Here is a 20,420-nt window from a genome sequence, read left to right as displayed (position 1 = left end):
TTTACATTGCCAAAGCAAGTGAAGTAGACAATAAACAATAAAACATTTACTGTAAACATTACACTTACAAAAGTCTCTCTCGCTCTCTCGCTGTCTCTCGCTCTCTGGCTGTCTCTCTCTCTCTGGCTGTCTCTCGCTCTCTGGCTGTCTCTCTCTCTCTGGCTGTCTCTCGCTCTCTGGCTGTCTCTCTCTCTCTGGCTGTCTCTCTCTCTGGCTGTCTCTCGCTCTCTCTGGCTGTCTCTCGCTCTCTGGCTGTCTCTCTCTCTCTGGCTGTCTCTCTCTCTCTGGCTGTCTCTCTCTCTCTGGCTGTCTCTCTCTCTCTCGCTGTCTCTCGCTGTGCTTCTCTCTTCCTCCCTTCTCAGATTTCAGATCCAGATCCTTTATTAGCACAAATGACAAGGCCACTGTTGCTAAAGTGAAGTGACATAATGAAATCAACAATAAGAGTAAAACATTTATAATAGTAATGGTGATAAGAAAAAAAATATGTATATATACACACATAAATATTACAACATATTTTTTTTACAAATAATAGAAGTAAAATGAATAAAAATAGTAATACTGTGATCATCTAAAAACGATTTTGCTTTGATAAGTAAACAAAAAAATAAGAATATATATTGGTACAATGAGATCATGCGTAACAACATTGAATAGGTACAATGAGGTACAATGGGAACGTCTATGGAGTGTAGGTGAGCATGCATGCAGGTGTCGGTAGTTTTGTACCCTGGTTTTGTATGGGTGTGTTTGCATATGGGAGTGTGTGGATATGTGTATGGGGGTATACATTATTTGATGTATTATATAATTTATATTTAGAGTGCATACATCAGCATGTACAGAAATGAAATGAATTTAAAAAATATATATATATAAGGAAACAAAACAAAAAGAGAACAAAATACATTGAAACAAAGCAAAAACACTGACAACCGTAAAGTCTTTCCCATCTCTCTCTGGTTGTGATACAGGTTGACACATTTAGCTGCCTGCTTTGCTGGCTGCTGGTCTTCTCTAAGCAGAATAGGGAGTTTATGTTCATCAGGGATCTGTCTAAAGGTATTTTTTTAAATCTGGGTATAATGTTTCCTTTACGTTGTCGTGAGGAACACAGGAAGTGCATCTCAGTTTCTACCTCCTGTAAATCACAATACTTACACAACGTCGTCGCTGGTAACTTGGCAGCCAAGATTTAAGGTGTGTTTTCTCCCCCTCCCTCTCTCTCTCCATTTCTCACTTCCTCTCGATTCAATTGAATTGTGCTTTATTGGCATGGGAAACAAATGTTTACATTGCCAAAGCAAGTGAAATAAAGAATAAAGGAAAGTGAGAAGAAACTAAAAACATCACAACAAAATGATACAGTGAACATTGCACTCATAAAGGTTTCAACGGGAGGAAGATGTGTCAAATGTATATTATCAGCTACGTACAGTGTTTTTAACTTCTTGCGAATAGTTGTAGTGCGATTAGTAGGGGAAGACAAGTAAACTGATTCATCTGGGTTGAATTTACAATGTTGTTTGTGCTCCACTGGTCGCCCTGTTTTCATGGCAGTGGGTCACAAATCTCGCTGCTGTGATTGCAAATTGCGGTATTTCGGCTAACAGATCTGGGAGTTTATCAATGCTTGATTTGTTTTCAAGTTCTTTGCGGGTCTGTGTGATCTGTGGGAAATATGTGTCTCTCATATGGTTATACCTTTGGCAGGAAATGAGGACGCGCAGCTCAGTTTCCACCTCATTTTGCGGGCAGTCGATGGGTGGGAGCCGGCTGGATGTTTTCTTTTTTTTTTACAGAAGGCTTCTCCTCACCAAGCTTTTCGTACAAGTTTTGGGAAATCTGAAAATAATATTTGAGTTCCGGAAAATCATTGGCAAAAGGGAGAAGTGTCAGGAACTGCACCCGCATATGACGGCCTCTCTCAATAGCACGGCTATGCTCACTGAGCCTGTACACTCTTAGAAAAAGGGTTCCAAAAGAGTTATTCGGCTGTCCCCATAGGAGAACCCTTTTCGGTTCCAGGGAGAACCCTTTTTGGTTCCAGGTAGCACTCTTTTGGATTCCGTGTAGAACCCTCTGTGGGAAGGGTTCTATGTGGAACTCAAAAGGGATCTACCTGGAGCCAAAAAGTGTTCTTCAAAGGGTTCTCCTATGGGGACAGCTGAAGAACCCTTTTAGGTTCTAGATAGACAATTTTTTCCTGAGTGTTCATATTCAAGGATTTTTTAAATTTTGGGTCAGTCACAGTGGTCAGGTGTTCTGCTACTGTGTATTCTCTGTTTAGGACCAAATAGTGTTCTAGTTTGGTCCGTTTTTTTGGTTGATTCTTTCCAGTGTGTCAAATAGTTCTCTTTTTGCTTTCTCATCATTTGGTTGGGTCTAATTTATCGCTCTCTCTCTCTCATATTGTTTCAAAAGACTAGGCCTCCCATACAACCATGGGCCTTTTCTCCACCAATTTCTACTCTCTCAGCCTTTATTGGTGTTTGCCAGGATAGAGCCTGCAGCTTCTCTCTCTCTCTCTCTCTCTCTCTCTCTCTGCCCCTTCTACTTGAATTGACTAATTGTTGTCTTTCTTCTCACATTAAGTCAATAGCGAATGCACAGTATATCCATTTGACCATCAGTGTCTTGTTAGTGAGATGTAGACAGCAATCCATTTCTGTTAGCTTGTACCGTGAAAGGATAGGTTGGGATATAATCAATTGAAATGAGCAACAAGCCTTGGGAGAAGTCAATGGGATGTCATGTGTCCCCATAAGGATTTGAGTTGACAGAAAGAGAGGAGAATGAACTATATTCTGATGAGGAGGAGGAGGAGAAAGAGAAAGAGCCTGGCCCAGTGTGCCTTCACTCAAACCAAAGGAACACCTCCGCAGTGGCCCTGCCCCAAAAACAGAGAGATAGACAAAAGGAGAGAGCGAGGGAGGCTGCGGTGCCTGGCAGGCGCTCCTCAGTGCAGCGGAAGACATGGCAGTCGGTGACAGGTGACAAAATCAAAAGGTCATGTCACTTTTAACTGGAAGCGTTTGTGCCCCGCTGATTTCCCCCGTGCCGCCATTGCTCCTCTTCGCTGGCTGGCAGGCAGACGGGGTTGGGAGTGGGGCGAGAACGCCGCGCCAGTCTCCCAGCCTCCCCCTCTTTATCCCTGTGAACCTCTGTACCCGTCGCTGCTAACAATGTCAGCTCTCCGTGTTCTGCCGCAGTCCCTGTTGTTGTTCTGTTGCTGCTCTCTCTGACTGTTCTGGCTGTGTGTGTGTGTGTGTGTGTGTGTGTGTGTGTGTGTGTGTGTGTGTGTGTGTGTGTGTGTGTGTGTGTGTGTGTGTGTGTGTGTGTGTGTGTGTGTGTGTGTGTGTGTGTGTGTGTGTGTGTGTGTGTCTCGACAGTGTGTGGGTGTTCAGACACTAGCCCAGAGCTTCCTCTACCCTGTGACTCCTACTTTCCCCAGCCAGGCACCTGCCTCTCTCTATCACACACACACCAGCCCTGTTTCTGAAACAAAGGTCTATCCCAGTTTGGTTCTGTTTGAGCAAAACTCAGAGGTTGGTTTTCTTTGCGTTGGTCCGACTGACTCAATGCTGACATGTGTCCATCAATAAGATAATACTATGTGTATCTCTCTGGAATGTAGTGATGATTATGATTGGCACTTTGACTCGTCTGTGTGATCATGAAAACAGGCAGGCCCCGTCAACCCCAGTCCCAGAGCGCCCCAGCCAGCCTCACCCCTCTCTGCCCCCTGCTGGGTGAGCCAGGGCTGGGTCAGCGCAGACGGAAGGCCCCCCCTGTGAGGGCCAGGGCTCTGACAGCTTGTGAAGGGCCCGTATGGGTCAGACAAGCTCTGCCTGCCCACAGTCCTTATCAGCCTTCCAGCCCTCCCCTCTCCTCGCCCCTCTCCTCCAGAGCCAAAGCACACACACACACACACACACACACACACACACACACACACACACACACACACACACACACACACACACACACACACACACACACACACACACACACACAGAGACACACAGAGACAGCATACCAAGCAGGGTCTGGAGGGGACTGGAGCAGGCCCCGGCAGCTGGAGAGGTTAAAACCCTCTCACGTATCAAAGAGGAAGATGAGGAGGAGAAGGAGAGGGGGAAGAGAGAGAAAAAAAGGAGAGTATATCTTCATGTTCGGCGGGATGTCTGCCTTGGCGTCAATTCCCCTAGCGGCTGTCATTCGGAAGGTTAGGAGGAAGACAGCAGAGATAGTGGTGGTAGGAGGGGGGTGGTGGTGGTGGTGGGGGTTGGGGGACGGCGTTCGCTTGGCAGGGCGGACGTCACCGAGCTGGGGTGAAGAGGATGCCAGCGGTAGCTCAGGGGGTCGAATGGGGATGTCTATCTTGTCTGGTGTGTGCATGTGTGTGTTTATCCTTGTGTGTGTGCTTGTGTGTGTGTGTGTTCAGGTTCATCGACCCATCCAAGGCCTGAGTGGTATTCCAGAATTCACACATCCACTGTAGTTTTCCTATTCTCTCTCCTCCCACAGCCGGCAGGCCTACTTCAAGTGTCCTGTACTACTGTACATCAATATCTCTGTCTGCTCCCTGTTCCCTGCTCCTTTAGGGCACACAGGTGTCAGGATCTCCGGCCTACTGGGGCTTAATGACCAAAACAAGAGGAAATGGCTTGCCATGGCACTGACCCTATAGGCTGGTTTTAAACAAGCCAGACTCACATAAACACTGCAGGACACTTGCCCTCCAGGACATGTGTTCACGAGCACTGCTCCATACTAAATGGTCTGTACTTTATTTATACGTTTCACCAGTGGCGGTCGGTGCCGTCTAAGATGAGGGAGGACAATTATTTTTTCATGAGCACTGTCTTATCTCTATTACAGCATATTGGATGACTGTCATTCATATTCCGTTCACCCAGTTCCATGTAACAGCAATAGGTTTAGGTTACTACATGATACTAAAATGTTCCCTATACCCATCATGAGGTTGCTACAACGTAGCTGCACACATTCAATACCACCTTGTACACTCTTGCCTGCATCCAGCTGAACTAGGATGTATTCATTAGCCCAACAGTTGCAAACAAGAGTTTCTATTGGACAAATTCAGGTATGTTTATCCCCGTTTCTTTCCGTATGCTTTTGTTGAAGACATTTTTTCAACAGAATCGGAGGTAGGAATACACAGTTTACTTTCATAGCCACATAGAAACAGCTCGTTGTATTCCTTTTCACGTCTACGCGCTGTCCTCTTCTCACCTTTTCCCTTCACTTGTGAACTGGGACCAGGCGGGAAAAAAACGTTCCAAGCCAAACCTTCATATCATAACCGCTACACACAGCGTACATCATTGTCACCATATTGGCTAATGCAGTATAGTGTACAGTCAGAAAGCAGTTTAGCAGTTACAATGGCGGGCCCAGACGGCAATAAATTAGTAAAACCAAAAGCTTACATTGACTTGGAAGAGTTCCAGTGTTGGATAGTCATAGCCAGCTAGCTAACATAGCATCCCTCTGTTTGAGCCGAGTGGTTGAGTAGGCTAAACTAGCTAGCTGAATTTGCTAGCTAAGTCTGTGAAATTGAGAGGGAAAAATAAAAAATATAGCTATCTCTCTCTCTCTCTCTCTCTCTCTCTCTCTGTCACTCTCTCTCTCTCTTGCTCCTCCTTCATTTTTGAATAAATTAATGGCTTAAAAATTGTTCAACTATTGTCTTTCTCTATGAGTCTACTACTCACCACATTTTGTGCACTGCAGTGCTAGCTAGCTGTAGCTTATGCTATCAGTACTAGATTCATTCTCTGATCCTTTGATTGGGTGGACAACATGTCAGTTCATGCTGCAAGAGCTCTGATAGGTGGGATGTCCTCCGGAAGTTGTCATAAGTACTGTGTACGTCTATGGAAGGGAGTGAGTGCCATGAGCCTCCTAGGTTTTGTATTGAAGTCAATGTACCGAGAGGACGATGGAATCTAGCTGTCCTCCGGCTACACAATGGTGCTATCCTACAGAGTGCTTCTGAGGCTACTGTAGACCATTGCAAAATAGTGTATTTTAATCAATTATTTAGTGACACGTGAATATATTTTGTATAGTTTTATCTAAAAATAATAACTTTTTAAATGTTTCACTATTTTTATATTTATTAAATTCACTGAGGAGGATGGTCCTCCCCTTCCTCCTCTGAGGAGCCTCCACTGCGTTTCACCTAGCTATGACATATTTCACATGTGCAGTATCTTTGTATATATTCATGTACCCTCTGTAATCTGTGAGTATAACCTGTACCGTTCAGAAGATTTGAATGCTTTGAATATGTTAATTTCCCCTCTGGTAAAGTGTTGGATCGAAGCGCGTCTAGGGCTGTGTGAACGTTACACGATCCTGTCGACATTGAGTCTTTGAAGCATCGGTTTGTAATGATAGTAATTCAAACGATGCGATAAGGGGATAAACAGCTGAATGGTACAATACACCCAAACAGTGTTCATCATAACAGAACAGGGGAAATTGCTGAATTCATCAGCAGCGCGCTGGTAATTGATGTCTTCCGGAGACGCAGCGTTTAGTTGTGGCAATCTTCAGGGCAGATGAGATGACATGTCTTTCCTTTTATTTATTTATATTACTACGCACTCTCGTAGCGGTGAACAAGGCTGTTCTCTTTACCCCAGGCAAGAGGGGAGAAGAGAACGTAGGGGGGGTGACGGTATCCTCGTCTCTGTCGGTACTGCCTATCGTCAGCTGATATTCTCTCTGTTTTAGATAACATGGGGCCTACAGTATGTTACTGTGCTGTATACTGTAGTAAAAAGGCTGTGTTTGGAGAAACCCATGATCCATTTTGAGCGTGTCCTTTGTGGTTGTTGATTCTGACACGGTGCCCAGGTCTTTATTGTACACAGAGTTTTTAGATGCGGGACACTTGCTCGTTAGCTCGGTAACAGTTGATTGTTGTGGACACCAACGGATTCCGGTGAATAGGCAGGAGTAGAACAAGTTCGACAACCATACTAAGCTGTCGATAGATACACACGCACACACACACACACACACACATAACGTCATGACTTCTATTTACTCTCTCCCCGCTCAGCACAACTGGGTTGAACCTCTCTTTGTTTCTGCGGGAAGCTGTATTTACATAAGGAGCTTATGTCAGCCGCACTTTTTATTATCCCAATAAAACAAAGGGACAAAAGCTATTGTTCTGGGAAGTAATGATTTTTGGATTTCTCCAACTTGTTTGTGGGTGCGGGCGGGGGTAGGGTAGGGGGTATGGGATGATGGGAGGAGATAAATGCAGCCCCTTGGCAGCTTGCGGGTTTATGATGCGCCTGTTTGTTTAGGGTAATGCCGCTGCGTCTGACCCTGTAGCTTTGACGTGTGATTGACGGGGAGGAGGCAGGAGAGGAGGAATAACGATCTGTGCTGTCCTACCACTGCTCATCAGGCAGGCAGGCAGGCAGCAAGAATACACGCGTGATACTACTGACACTGTCTGTTTCTCCATCTGTTTGTCTGTCCGTCCGACTCTTTACAGATCTCCTCTTTCCCAGGGGACGCTAAGTTCAATCCCTGATCTGAGTCAACCTGTTTGCTGCTGCCTGCTCCACCCTTCGTTGTTGTGTAATACAACTTTGAGCGCCTGTTCTTTCCCCACTTTCCTCCTTGCCTATAGCGAACAGCAAGAGATTGAGTCAAAACCTAGTTCGTGTGCTTATGTAGGCCTCCTGGGGGATTTAAAAGGCCATTGGAGCGATTGAAGGAGACACACAACGTATGTACGGTTAATAATGACGTCTTTATGCCTTTCTATCAGAAAGGTCGAGACAACAACTTTCCCACAACTCCTTAACCCATTTCCTTCAGCATCCCCCACATACAAACATACATAGAAATTTTTCTATTTTACTTTTTACTTTCACTCACTCTCTCGCTGCCAGTCTCTCTCTCTCTCTTTCTTTATCTGTTCTCCCTTGTGTGTGTAGGGGGGGGTTGTTTGTGTGTGTTGTGGGGGTTAGTGGGAGGAGCCTGCTGAAATGGCTGTTGTTCCATCAGTTAGGGACCAGTGAAGCAGATAGTTACACTTCTCTGTCACTGGGCTTCCTCTGCTGGAGGCCATCCTCTCCTCTCCTCTTCTCTACCCCCTGTAGTGAGAGGAGAGGTAGGGGAACGGGTGGAGGTCAGAGGTGGGCTCAGATTGGCCTGGAAGACTAAAAGACTGCAATCAGCCCTGTATTGACTTGTGTTAACATCAGCCTTGTGTACAGTATACTTAGTGTACATCGTGCAATTTGTGGTAATGAGAATGAATGAGAATACCTGTCTGCCCCACTTATGTGTTTTTAATCTCTCTCTTCTTCTCTTGTTCCTGTGGCAACCGCCATGCAGCAAGCGATGGAGGACTTGCTGGAGGACGAGGATGAGGACTATGACAAAGATGACAAGGTAATTATCTCTCTCTCTCTCTCTCTCTCTCTCTCTGTATGCTGTCATGGGACAGGAAGTCTCTGGGGTGCCAGCGTTCCACACACAGGAAACACAAACACATAGATGCAATGTGTACACTCCATTTCAATACACTCCAAACTTTAGATGCACACGTTCAAATGTGCACGCACGCACGCGTACATGCACGCACGCGCACATCCAAACTTTGAACATTGATCGTTGTCTTCCTGAAATGGGTCCAGACACGTTCTCTGCCTGTTGTAACCTCTTCATGCATAGCATCATGGTTGTCAGTATTAGTGATTTGCTCTGCTTCGCTCTTTTAAAAACGTCCTCTTCTCTTCTTTATGTAGCTATCTACTGTATTTGGAATGTTGATGTGCAGCGTTGCCCGTTGCGCCTCCGGGATGAGATCACGCATAAAGCACCGACTTAAGGAGCTTTAGGAACTATTTAGGAGCATTATCTTCTCATTGACTTAGTAATAAAACAGAATATGTGCTCAGCAGCTATCAGGTAACAACAGGTGGCTGCTTTAGTGGGTTAGCTCGCTCGTTTACACAGTGGCAGCTTGTAGCCATACTAGCCTTGAGCTTCCTGATCCTTTCTAGTCCTAGTCAGGGAGAGAGGCAGCGTTAGGCTTCAACGTTACGGAACCTGACATTTGATACTAGCAGCCGACCGCAGGGTTTTCGTAGCACCAAAAGACAACAGAGTAGAATCCTTTTGAATGGTCCTAAACCAAATCTGAAGTAATCGTTCCCCAGGTTCTGTTTTGTTTCAGGAGGATATTTGTGTGCTATAGAATTTTTCCTGGTTCTTCCTATGATGTAAATGGCAGTACGTAGCATGGTGTGGTTTGTGTGCACACTTCGTACTGATGTTGTTTCGTGGTTATTGTTAGTTTTAAGTGATATTTGCCCAACACCAAGATCAATTAGAATATCATCTGATTTAGCATCTCTGGGCACTACTTTCGACAAAATCTCTTCAGTCTGTCCTTTTTATTCGACTTGTATGAGCCTTTGACTAAGCAATTTGTTATCTGAAATGAAATAGCCTGAAGACTCTCTTCATTTAGATTGGAGTTATTTTAGGCTGACCTCTTTCCAGCCCTTTGAAATATCCAAAGTGCCACAAGTGCCTGTGTGAGATCACAGGGTTAAAAAAGCAGATATTATGTGCAGTCAGTCCACAAGCGTCTCGACATTTTCATTCCCCCCTCCTCCAGCGGCTCTGAGGGAAAAGTTCCACGGCTGCAAGGTTCCAAGGCTACGATGTACAGGGCGGCGATTGAAGATATGCGTTAAACAACCTTGAACCTTTTTTCACCTCTCTATCTCTCTACTCTTCTTCTTCTGCATTTCCTCCCTTCCCTCAGAAAAAAAACAGGCGTTTGAAAAGATGCAGATTATAGAAGAAGAAGAAGAAAAAATACATTTCAACTTTCATATTGAAATGAGGGAGCTGCAGCTCGCGGCGTCTGTCAGATTGAGTCCTGAGCTGATTATTCCACATGAGGGCCCTGCTCTTTCTGCACACAGGGCTGGGGCGCCGGATAGCAAGGCGACCACAAAGGCTACAATTGACCAACTCTGGCTTCATACATTTTGATCTATCGCTCCCCTCAACTGTTAGCATTCCATTTGAGCTGTAGGGAAGTTGAAAGGGGGCTGTTTTTCTTGTTTATTTCACCAATATCTCTCTCCTCAAACCACCCTAGCGCTCTCCCTCACTCTTTCCCTCCCTCCCTCCATCCCTGCCCCCCCCCCCCCCCCCCCCCCCGTTCTCTTTCATTCTTACACCCTCTTTTTTCCCCCTTTATTCCCTGGTTAAGTGCACAACAAATGGAGTTTTGAGGCTGAACAAATTTGTCATTTCCATTCTCACTCTCAGGTATTGAAATGACCTGACGCTCTCATTACCTCTCGTCTTTGCTAAAATTGTATAATATTAAGGTCAGGTCAGAGGAGGCCTTTTTCATGGCACAAAGGTAGAAAAAAAAAGATTAATAAATGTGCCAAGGCCTCATTTTAATTGAACCTGAAGCATATGTTGCAAGTATGTGCAATCCGTTCCAGATGTTCCGTTCTGGCCGTGTGTGCTGCTCTTCCCTGTGCACCACAAGGCAGCTATTAGCTGGATAACCTTTGCTCCGGGGGCTAAATGGGGTATTACATGGCAAAAAAGTGGAGCACCTGTTTTTTATTGGGGAGAGGACCCCTTGCAGGCTTTGCCGAGGCCGCCACATGTGTATCCACTTAACAGATTGTTGGGCAATCGTGAAAAGTGTCTTTCTTCTTAGCCAATGCTGATATTAGTCACTTACTCTCAATGAAAGTCCAAAGTCCAGGCTAATTGATGGGGACGGCTCAGTTGTTAAACCCAAGCAGGCACCTGAAGGGGAAAAGAAGAATGGAGCTTAACTCTGTGTGCTGCTTCTCCCTCCTCTTCCTCCTCCTCCTCCTCTTCTCTCTCTGGTGGTGTGTGTGTGTGTGTGTGTGTGTGTGTGTGTGTGTGTGTGTGTGTGTGTGTGTGTGTGTGTGTGTGCGTGTGCGTGTGCGCGTGCATGCGCGCGTGTGTGTGTGTGTGTGAGCGCGCTGCGTGCCTGCCTGTGAACTGTCCATGTGGGATGAGAACATGACATCAATGCAGAAGACAGTTTCATAGAGCATTATAGTACCTGTTGAGATAGTCCAGGTGAATGGCAGTGTGTGTGTGTGTGTGTGTGCCTGTTACTTGTCTGTCATCCTCCAGACAGGCCCTCGCTACAGGGGATCCAGCAGGTGATGGTTCTGCCACCACACTCCGTCGACACACACACACGTCGCCGTCTGCTCACTCATCCCTATGTGAGAGAGAGTGAGAGAGAGTGAGAGAGTGAGCGAGACCTGTATGATTAACGGAGCGACAGACAGACGCACTCACACACCTACCCCCTGGGGAAGGGGTTCTACATGGAACCCAATAGGGTTTTACCTGGAACCAAAAAGGGTTCTTCAAAGGGTTCTCCTATGGGGACAGCCGGAGAACCCTTTTAGGTTCTAGAAAGCACCTTTTTTTCTAAGAGTGTACACGTCAGGCTGGTGACCGGAAAGAGCCGTGGATTTCGAGTGTTTGAAAAGGTGCTGGGGACGTGGAAATGTGCCTTTGTCGGCGCTCCCCCTCCAAAACATAACTATGGCACAGCGCTGGGCTCGAGCCAGAGAGCAACTTATCCGCCGCCATTGTTGCAACCCCTATTACTAGTCTGTTCAACCTCTCTTTCGTATCGTCTGAGATTCCTAAAGATTGGACAGCGGCCGCGGTCATCCCACGGTCACCCCCGGTCATCCCTCATCAAAGCGGGAGACACTCTTGACCCAAACTGTTATAGACCTATATCCATCCTGCCCTGCCTTTCTAAAGTCTTCGAAAGCCAATTGAACAAACAGATCACCGACTGTTTCGAATCCCACCGTACCTTCTCCGCTATGCAATCTGGTTTCTGAGCTGGTCACGGGTGCACCTCAGCCACGCTCAAGGTCCTAAACGATATCATAACCGCCATCGATAAAAGACAGTACTGTGCAGCCGTCTTCATCGACCTGGCCAAGGCTTTTGACTCTGTCAATCACCGTATTCTTATCGGCAGACTCAACAGCCTTGGTTTCTCTAATGACTGCCTCGCCTGGTTCACCAACTACTTCTCAGAGAGTTCAGTGTCAAATCAGAGGGCTTGTTGTCCAGACCTCTGGCAGTCTCTATGGGGGTACCACAGGGTTCAATTCCTGGGATCGACTCTTTTCTCTGTATATGTCAATGATGTCGCTCTTGATTCTTTGATCCACCTCTATGCAGACGACACCATTCTGTATACATCTGGCCCTTCTTTGGACACTGTGTTAACTAACCTCCAAACGAGCTTCAACGCCATACAATACTCCTTCCGTGGCCTCCAACTGCTCTTAAATGCTAGTAAAACGAACTGCATGCTCTTCAACAGATCGCTGCAAGCACCTGCCCGCCCGACTAGCATCACTACTCTGGACGGTTCCGACTTAGAATATGTGGACAACTATAAATACCTAGGTGTCTGGCTAGACTGTAAACTCTCCTTCCAGACTCACATGAAGCATCTCCAATCCAAAGTTAAATCTAGAATCGGCTTCCTATTTCGCAACAAAGCCTCCTCACTCATGCTGCAAAACTTACCCTCGTAAAACTGACTATCCTAACGATCCTTGACTTCAGCGATGTCATTTAAAATTGCTCCAACACTCTACTCAGGAAATTGGATGCAGTCTATCACAGTGCCATCCGTTTTGTCACCAAAGCCCCATATACTACCCACCACTGCGACCTGTATGCTCTCGTTGGCTGGTCCTCGCTACATAGTCATCTATAAGTCTTTGCTAGGTAAAGCTCCGCCTTATCTCAGCTCACTGGTCACCATAGCAACACCCAAACTGGTCATTCCCAAAGCCATCACCTCCTTTGGCCACCTTTCCTTCCAGTTCTCTGTTGCCAATGACTGGAACGAATTGCAAAAATCGCTGAAGTTGGAGACTTATATCTCCCTCACTAACTTTAAGCGTCAGCTGTCAGAGCAGCTTACCGATCGCTGCAGCTGTACACAGCCCATCTGTAAATAGCCCATCCAACCAACCAACTACCTACCTCATCCCCATATTTGTTTTTGATTTTCTGCTCTTTTGCACACCAGTATTTCTTCTTGCACATCCACATCTGCACATATATCACTCGTGTAATTTTCTAAATTGTAATTACTTCGCCACTATTGGCCTTTTTATTGCCTTACCTCCTTACTTCATTTGCACACGCTGTATACAGATTTTTCTAACGTGTTATTGACTGTACGATTGTTTATCCCACGTGTAACTCTGTGTTGTTTTTGTCGCACTGCTTTGCTTTATCTTGGCCAGGTCGCAGTTGTAAACGAGAACTTGTTCTCAATTGGCCTACCTGGTTAAATAAAGGTGAAATAAAAATACATTTTTAAAAACTGCTTAGACCAATGCGCCATTGTAGTTCACAATTCTCTAGCAAGCAGGGAGACTAGTTGATGATACTGGAAACAGTGCTTTTTATTATTATTATTATTATTTTGTTTTAAGCCTTCCCCAAACCATAGCCCTAACCTTAGCCACGCGGAATCAATACCTAAACTTAACCCTGTTTTAAACCCTGTCACCACGCGGAATTAACGGGTCCGAAATCAACGCTCGACCAAATACGTCAAATTCCGGAGTGAAACTGTGAGATCAGGTTGGTACATGTATGCCATGGGAGCTTTAGGTGTAAGTACTGGACAGACTAGACTTTCCAGTAGTATCTGTAGGGACTGAATGACGTCTATGTTGCAGCTTTGTCTTACACAGCCTGCTGTCCAGAGCTGGAGTAAAGTTATCACCTCCAGGGTCCCTGTGTGTGATAGCCTGTCTCCCAGAGAGGGATAGAGGGGCTGAAGAAGCTCTGAGATTACACTCACTACGCATGGCTGGCCACTGGAGTCGCGCTCGTCTCGCCTCAGGACTACTGCTAGCCAGATAAGATACACACTGCAATCATGTCCCACTCACGGCTTTACCGCGCTCGCACACACACACCTCACCCTCACGCCTCTTTACACCTACTACAGATGTCAGCCTTCTCCCTCTCTCTCTCTCTCTCTCTTCCCTCTCCCTCCCTCTCTCCCTTTCCCTCCTCCACCTCCCTTTCCTCTTCCCTCGCTCTCTCTCTCCTCTCGCTTATTCTCTCTTTTCTGGCGCGCTCTCCTCTCTGTCTCTCTCTCTGTCTCTCCCTCTCCCTCCCTTTCACTTTCTCGTTCCGTCTCTCCCTGCTGGGTGTATTGTCTATGTCCTCTAGAGTAGTTTGAGCATTGGTACCCACACAGGCCTGTACGTGCGTTACGTACTTGGCTTAGAAACACCAGGGACACTTTGACGGCGTCACGTGTTACAGTGAGGTGCCCTGATGAGGTGCTGGTAGAGACTCTAGACGGTATAGAGAAGCGCTGTTTGTTGTTGTTCATTCTTTGTTTCCGATTATGTCGACTCAACAACTTAGTACAGCGAAGGAGTCCTGATTTGTTAAGCACGTGTCTGTCCCATTTCCCAGTATGCTTCCTAGGCATTACTGTACAGACACAGACGCCCGGTGTGAATAACACCATAGACATTTCGCTACTCGTCATTCGAACATTCATGTGGACTCAGGTGTGATGGATATTCTAAGTTCAAGTAAGGATCTCTTGAAAAGAGATGAAGAGCTGACACTACCCCACTCTCCCTCTCTCGAGTCATTTCTCTATCTCTTTATCCTTCTCCTCTGTATTGCTGAGGCAGGCTTTTTACCATCCCTCTCCCTGTAGGCGAAGGACACACACACACACACACGTTCTCCGCAGAGCACGCACACTCATACTCACACAGGGAACAGCACATTGTTCAGTATAATTTGAAAAAACACTGTTTGTGTTATTCATGCTGTATGTCATTTTTTCGGGGAAGCTTTCATTGAGTTCCGACTGACAATTAATGACACGAGAGAGAGAGAGAACATCAAGTGATACCACTGCTATGCTGTTAAGGCGAGTATACGAAGATACTATCTGCTAATAACAAAAAGTTGCTAATCTCCTTGCTGTTACCATGTGGAGTCAGTAATGGAGGATATAATGGGGGTTCTAGGCAGCTGTGGCGACCTGATAGCAGCTCTGTGTTTATCGATGGCCTGGCAGGTGTATGGGTATTAAACCGCTGCTGTATCGTCGACGCCCATGGCGCCCTAGCAACACACTCCCGTTCTCCTGACCCCTGGGCCTAACAGCAGCACCTTAATACGCTACACCCCATTTCACAGCCATCTCTACCCCTCTCGCTCGTCCTCTTCTCCGTCTATCTCCCTTTTTCCCTCATTCTTCTACTTTCGCTGTTTCTCTCCCGTTTCGGGAGCCGTCTTTCTATCGTTCCCTTTGCTTCTCTTTATCTCTCTTTCTCTCTCCCTCTCTGCGTCTCTCTGTTTTCCTATCACGGTGACATTAGAGGGGAAAACACAGGTAACCTCTCAGCAGTGTGTAATGCTGTAAGATCTGATCCTGGTACAGGCAGCATTGTGACAATGTGGATCTGGGCGTGGAGGGAGACTGTGCTTATCTGCAGATAGCACATGGAGCGCAGGAGCCGCCGGAGCCCCAGCTCCGCACCGCACCGCGCAGATCCGCCGATAGCTGCGTGCTCCGATGTAATTGGACTAAAGAGTGCGCGGGGGGATTATTTTTAATACTCTAAAAAGTGTGACTGAAAAGTTGTTCTGGGGCTATTGAGCTTGTGATTCGCCATGCATGTCCTCAGGTAACAAGTTAGGTTTTTTTTTTAAGTGCGGAGGAGAATAAAATAAAGAGAACTTTTGAGCTGCTTGGAGTTCTTTTCTTCTCTCCGTCTGTGAAGGATGAAAAGCTTCACGCTGTAAAAAAAAAAAAAAAAAAAGTGCTTTTTACTTTTTTGCCTATTTTCTTCTGGGAGACGCTCCTAGGAACTGCATTTTAATCATGTTTGGCTAATAAAGAGTGAAAGAACAAAAAGGTGGGGAGAAAAGTGTGGAGGAGTATTGTCTTGCAAAGTGTGCCACATTGTTTGTTTGTTTGCCATTTTTTCTAACACATCAGGTGGATTATTTTCCTCTCTCTTTCTTTCTCTCCCGTTCCCCCAGATATCTGTTCCTCTGCTCTGCTGCTCAGCCTTGTTTTAACCCTTTCCTTTGTGTCCCTGGTTTAAAAAAAAAAAAAAATCTTAATCTATTCTGACCCACAAGGTGCCTGGGCCCGGCCATTCGGATGACGTCCGACTGCCTGAAAGCCATATCCTTGTGGATATGTTGGCTTCCTGGCACTTTGAGTGGATACGGGTGATGGTGGTAAGTGTGGCCCCGCTCCGGCCTTCCCGGTGTCCCTGTCTGGCTTATATGGCTCATCGTCTGTCTGTCCAGCCGCTCCGCCTGCAGGCGCTCACTCTGTCCTGCCAGTCCCTGTCCTCGTCTCATTGGCACGCTCGCTCCGTAACACACCGCGCTATTGTCACCCCCGACACCGCCCATCCCGGTCCTTTTTGGGATAAGAATGGGGGGGTGGGGGGGTGGGGTCCGGCACGGAAAGGTGCCCTCCTTATGTGACTGTAGGGTGGTAGGATCCATCCCTGTAAGGAAAGATAGACTGGAAGAGACAACATCCTCTGTAATGGTGAGTTAAACCCACATGTTGGGCAAGCTCATCATGCATCGATCATTGTGTAAGCCCATGGACCATTTCTGTTCTCCATATGACGAGTCTCAGGTGTCGGATGACCATTCACAGATAACAGTTGTTAAGAGGGCTTCATGTCCCCTATCGAATAGTTACACCATCTGGGAATGCTTTGCTAGCTGTATGGGTGAGCCATTGGTGTGGGTGTGTGCGCGTGTGTGTGCGTGTGTGTTCACACCTGTGTGTGCCCCCTGTGCTTAGAGATTCTGCACCGTCGCTAAGCCAAGAGGGCCCTATCCCCCTGTCCTCAGGATACTACTGCTACCTACCTGTCACGGCCTTCTAGTTGAATCAGCGACACATTCACAACCAGACGATCCAGACGTCTAGACTCTGATGGACAGTATATCGAAGAGAAATGCCACCAGCTCCCTGCAGCCTCGGTTCAAGCAGATCTGCACTTGTAAACCAGTGAAAGTTGCCTTCTGTCAGAGTATCAGAGCTCTGTCAGAGTAGAACGTTGGCACTGTTGACAGACGTGGAGCTCTTCTATCCGCCCTCTGATTGGCTGGAATCTGGAGCACATCACATGATAGCGGCTGTGTCTCAAAGTCAAACATAGGCAGAGGCAGTTGCTACCTTTTCTTTTAACAAGAGTCATAAATGTGTAATGAGTGTTGAGGATACATATTTTATGCTGCTTTTGAAGGTACGATCCCATCACTTTTTTCTAAAACAAGGTTTTTTAAAATAGGGGAATTTTCCAATTGTCCCGGTCTCTTGTTTTATCTCCGCACATGAATATGTAATGACATTTCAGGTGTTATGAAGACTGAATAAATTGGCCTGGATTTTGTAAAGCAAGTTGATGAATCAGAGAAAATTAACTATCAGCATGACTTACTCTGTCATATTACCTTGTTTCACCACAGTGTATTGTGACAGGGAAAGAGTGTCCCACTGTTTGAAGGCTGGGCATGTGCCCTATGAAGGAACGAAGGGAATTGGTTTAATTGAAACCATTGCAGACCCTGTGGCTTGTCTCGAGCCAGGATTGAGAAACACAGATGGTATTTGTGCTAGTGTATATATTGGATATATAACCTTTTATTATTGACTTTACATCACTTATAAATCCCTAAATTGCCTGTGCCTTTAACCCAAGTTCTCAGAATGCAAAGTAGGTTTGAGAGTAGAGCTGTGCTGGGGCTGTTGTGAATGTGACAGCCTTGTTTTTTGGAGATGGAGAGGGCAGCGGGCTGAACCAGGCCAACAAACGAGAAGAGTATCGGTGTCCCATTCATCACCCGCTGCCACCCGGGAACCTGGAGAGGACAGGGGAAGGAGAGTAGGGGGACAGGAGGGCAGGGGTGAGGGCAGGCAGGGGGAAGCATGGCAGAGTGAGGGTCTTGGATGGTGCAGGAGGGGGTCCGTAGGCTGTTGTGCCCGACCTTGAGTCTTTCTGATGGAGAGGCTGGTGGGTGGGAGATTGGAAAGGTGATCATGGCAGTACTACCTCGGCCCCATTAGAAGTGCACACACGCAGACACACACACACACACACACACACACACACACACACACACACACGCACACACACACACACACACACACACACACACACACACACACACACACACACACACACACACACACACACACACACACACACACACACACACACACATAGGCTTTTTAGGAGGGAGCCATGGGACGTAGAGGTCAACCTGAAAATAAGCCTCCTCCACCTCCACTTATGTGTACATTTATCCTCGGGCGTCACGGCAACCCTCACCATGGGAACAGGCCGGGTGAAAAGCCTCAATAGAATGAGAGAGTGTGGTGTCTGCATAGTCCACCTTCAGCTGCCACAGTTAACTGGAGTTTGACTTTGGCTCCTTCGAAGCAACACCCCACACACTCACATACATACATACACACACACACACACACCACAACCCCTCCCCCATCCCCGTTAGTGAACTGAGCGCTCCTGCATGCCTTCCCAAGGCCCTTTGTGTCTGCGAGCGCCACTTGATGATAGGGGAGAACGTGCTGAGCATCTCGGGGCCCGGTTAACCAGATATTTATGTGGTTGTGAAAAGAGAGGGAGGGAAAACGGAGATGTATTCTCCATATTCACCCAAGGATTACTTGTGAAATAAATAATGTATTAACACTGCTGCTTCAAAACGAAACATCTGCCTCTTACGTCGTGCTGGCGATGTGCCAGCAGCACAGTGCTATCTCTAGCTGGTCGGAGGGAGCTGAAGTTGGGACTCTCTCCTAATAGGAGACATGTCCTCTATGAGGACCGCTGGTACAGTGTGGTCACGGTCTGGCCATGAGCATAGATCACTGACCTTCAGGGATTAAAGGTGAATGAATGGTTATCAGACATAGACCTAGCTTGGGCCCACGAGCCATCAGGTTTGATCCTGCAGCTTGCCCCTTCCGGTTGGATTGTAGAATGGTCCGAGAGGTACTGTACTGTATAAACCAGTATGTCTCATGGGTCCTGTTTTTGAGATTCATGTGTTTTTGTTTATAAACTAGATGGATAAGATAACTGCGTCCTTTTTAGGTATCCCTCCAAAACTGTCTTGGGTAATACTCATGTCCTTACAGATGAGCTGCTCAACTTCAATCCTTTTTTTGTTGTTGTTTCCTCTAGGGAGGAACTTTGGTAAACAGTGCCGGTGGCTAAGAACTAGATTTGTTAACATTGTTTATATCAGTTTTATGAAATTCTGAAGATTTGTTCTAGCATTTTGATATAAGAGCTGAGTCATTCCAACAATTCGCTGACTTTTGAGAAGTGCATCTTTGATTTCACCTCATTTTAACATTCTGTTATAAAGACCACATGTTCAATTTACTACAGCAAGTGCCTATTAAGTGCCAAATAAAGTAACAGGGTTGACCGTAACAGGGTTGACCGTAACATGGTTGACGATTTCATCTGAAATCAGCCGTAAATCCCCTTGTGACAGGGGAATTGGAACCTTGTGTGCAACAGGGAGTGACAATTGAATGCAAGCTTCACAAAAAAAGAAAATGTAATTGTTGAAACATGTCGAGCCTGTTTATCTACGGGTAAAGGTTTTCCACCCCAAAACACCAGAAAATTGGGCAAAAAAGCGTAGAACCGGCTAGCCTACTTTTAGACTCTGATTTGACTATTAGATGTTCAATATTTATTTTGTAAAAAAAGATTTAAAAGGGAATAGTTTCACCATCTGAAACGAGAGTTCGGCTCACATGACAGGGTTGATCTTAACACGAGGGACAGACGTAAATGAATCACTAATCACATGAGATAAATAATAGGCTTCAGATACGACTTTGTCAAAGCAACAAAATATTGATGGCTTCACAATGATGTTAAAAACGTTGAGACATGTTGGGGTGAAGCTGAATTTTGGCACTGCTTTTATTCATATAATATATATTGAAGTGTCCATGTGGTCTATATTAAAAGGCACTTCATTTATTATAGCAGGGTTTTAACATTCAATATTGGCGCACAATTTTGAACTAAAATAGGAAAAGGGACGCGAAGGGCACTCGTTTCGTGAAACAACCTAGCTGCATTTATCCCAAGTGCACTCCCATGTAGCTCCGTAGTGCTTTCCTCTTAAACCATTCAGTATTTTGTGATGACTGAAGTTATACTGTGTATTTTGCTTAATCTCTTGTTAACTAAAGAAATATG

General features: G+C 46.1%; 1 protein-coding gene across 1 annotated transcript in view; it reads left to right on the top strand.

Annotated features, from left to right (window-relative positions):
• Nucleotides 1-20,420, top strand: part of mctp1a (multiple C2 domains, transmembrane 1a) — a 102,543-nt gene that overhangs the window by 64,750 nt on the left and 17,373 nt on the right. The window contains exon 17 of the mRNA XM_039013888.1: nt 8,404-8,460. Within this exon, the coding sequence (XP_038869816.1) occupies nt 8,404-8,460 (57 nt within the window). The remainder of the gene's footprint in view (nt 1-8,403; nt 8,461-20,420) is intronic.

This window comes from Salvelinus namaycush, chromosome 18, assembly GCF_016432855.1.
Source record: "Salvelinus namaycush isolate Seneca chromosome 18, SaNama_1.0, whole genome shotgun sequence".
NCBI classification, from domain to species: Eukaryota; Metazoa; Chordata; class Actinopteri; order Salmoniformes; family Salmonidae; genus Salvelinus; species Salvelinus namaycush.
The sequence above is the reverse complement of the archived record's forward strand: the minus strand, read 5'-3'. Positions and strand labels throughout refer to the sequence as shown.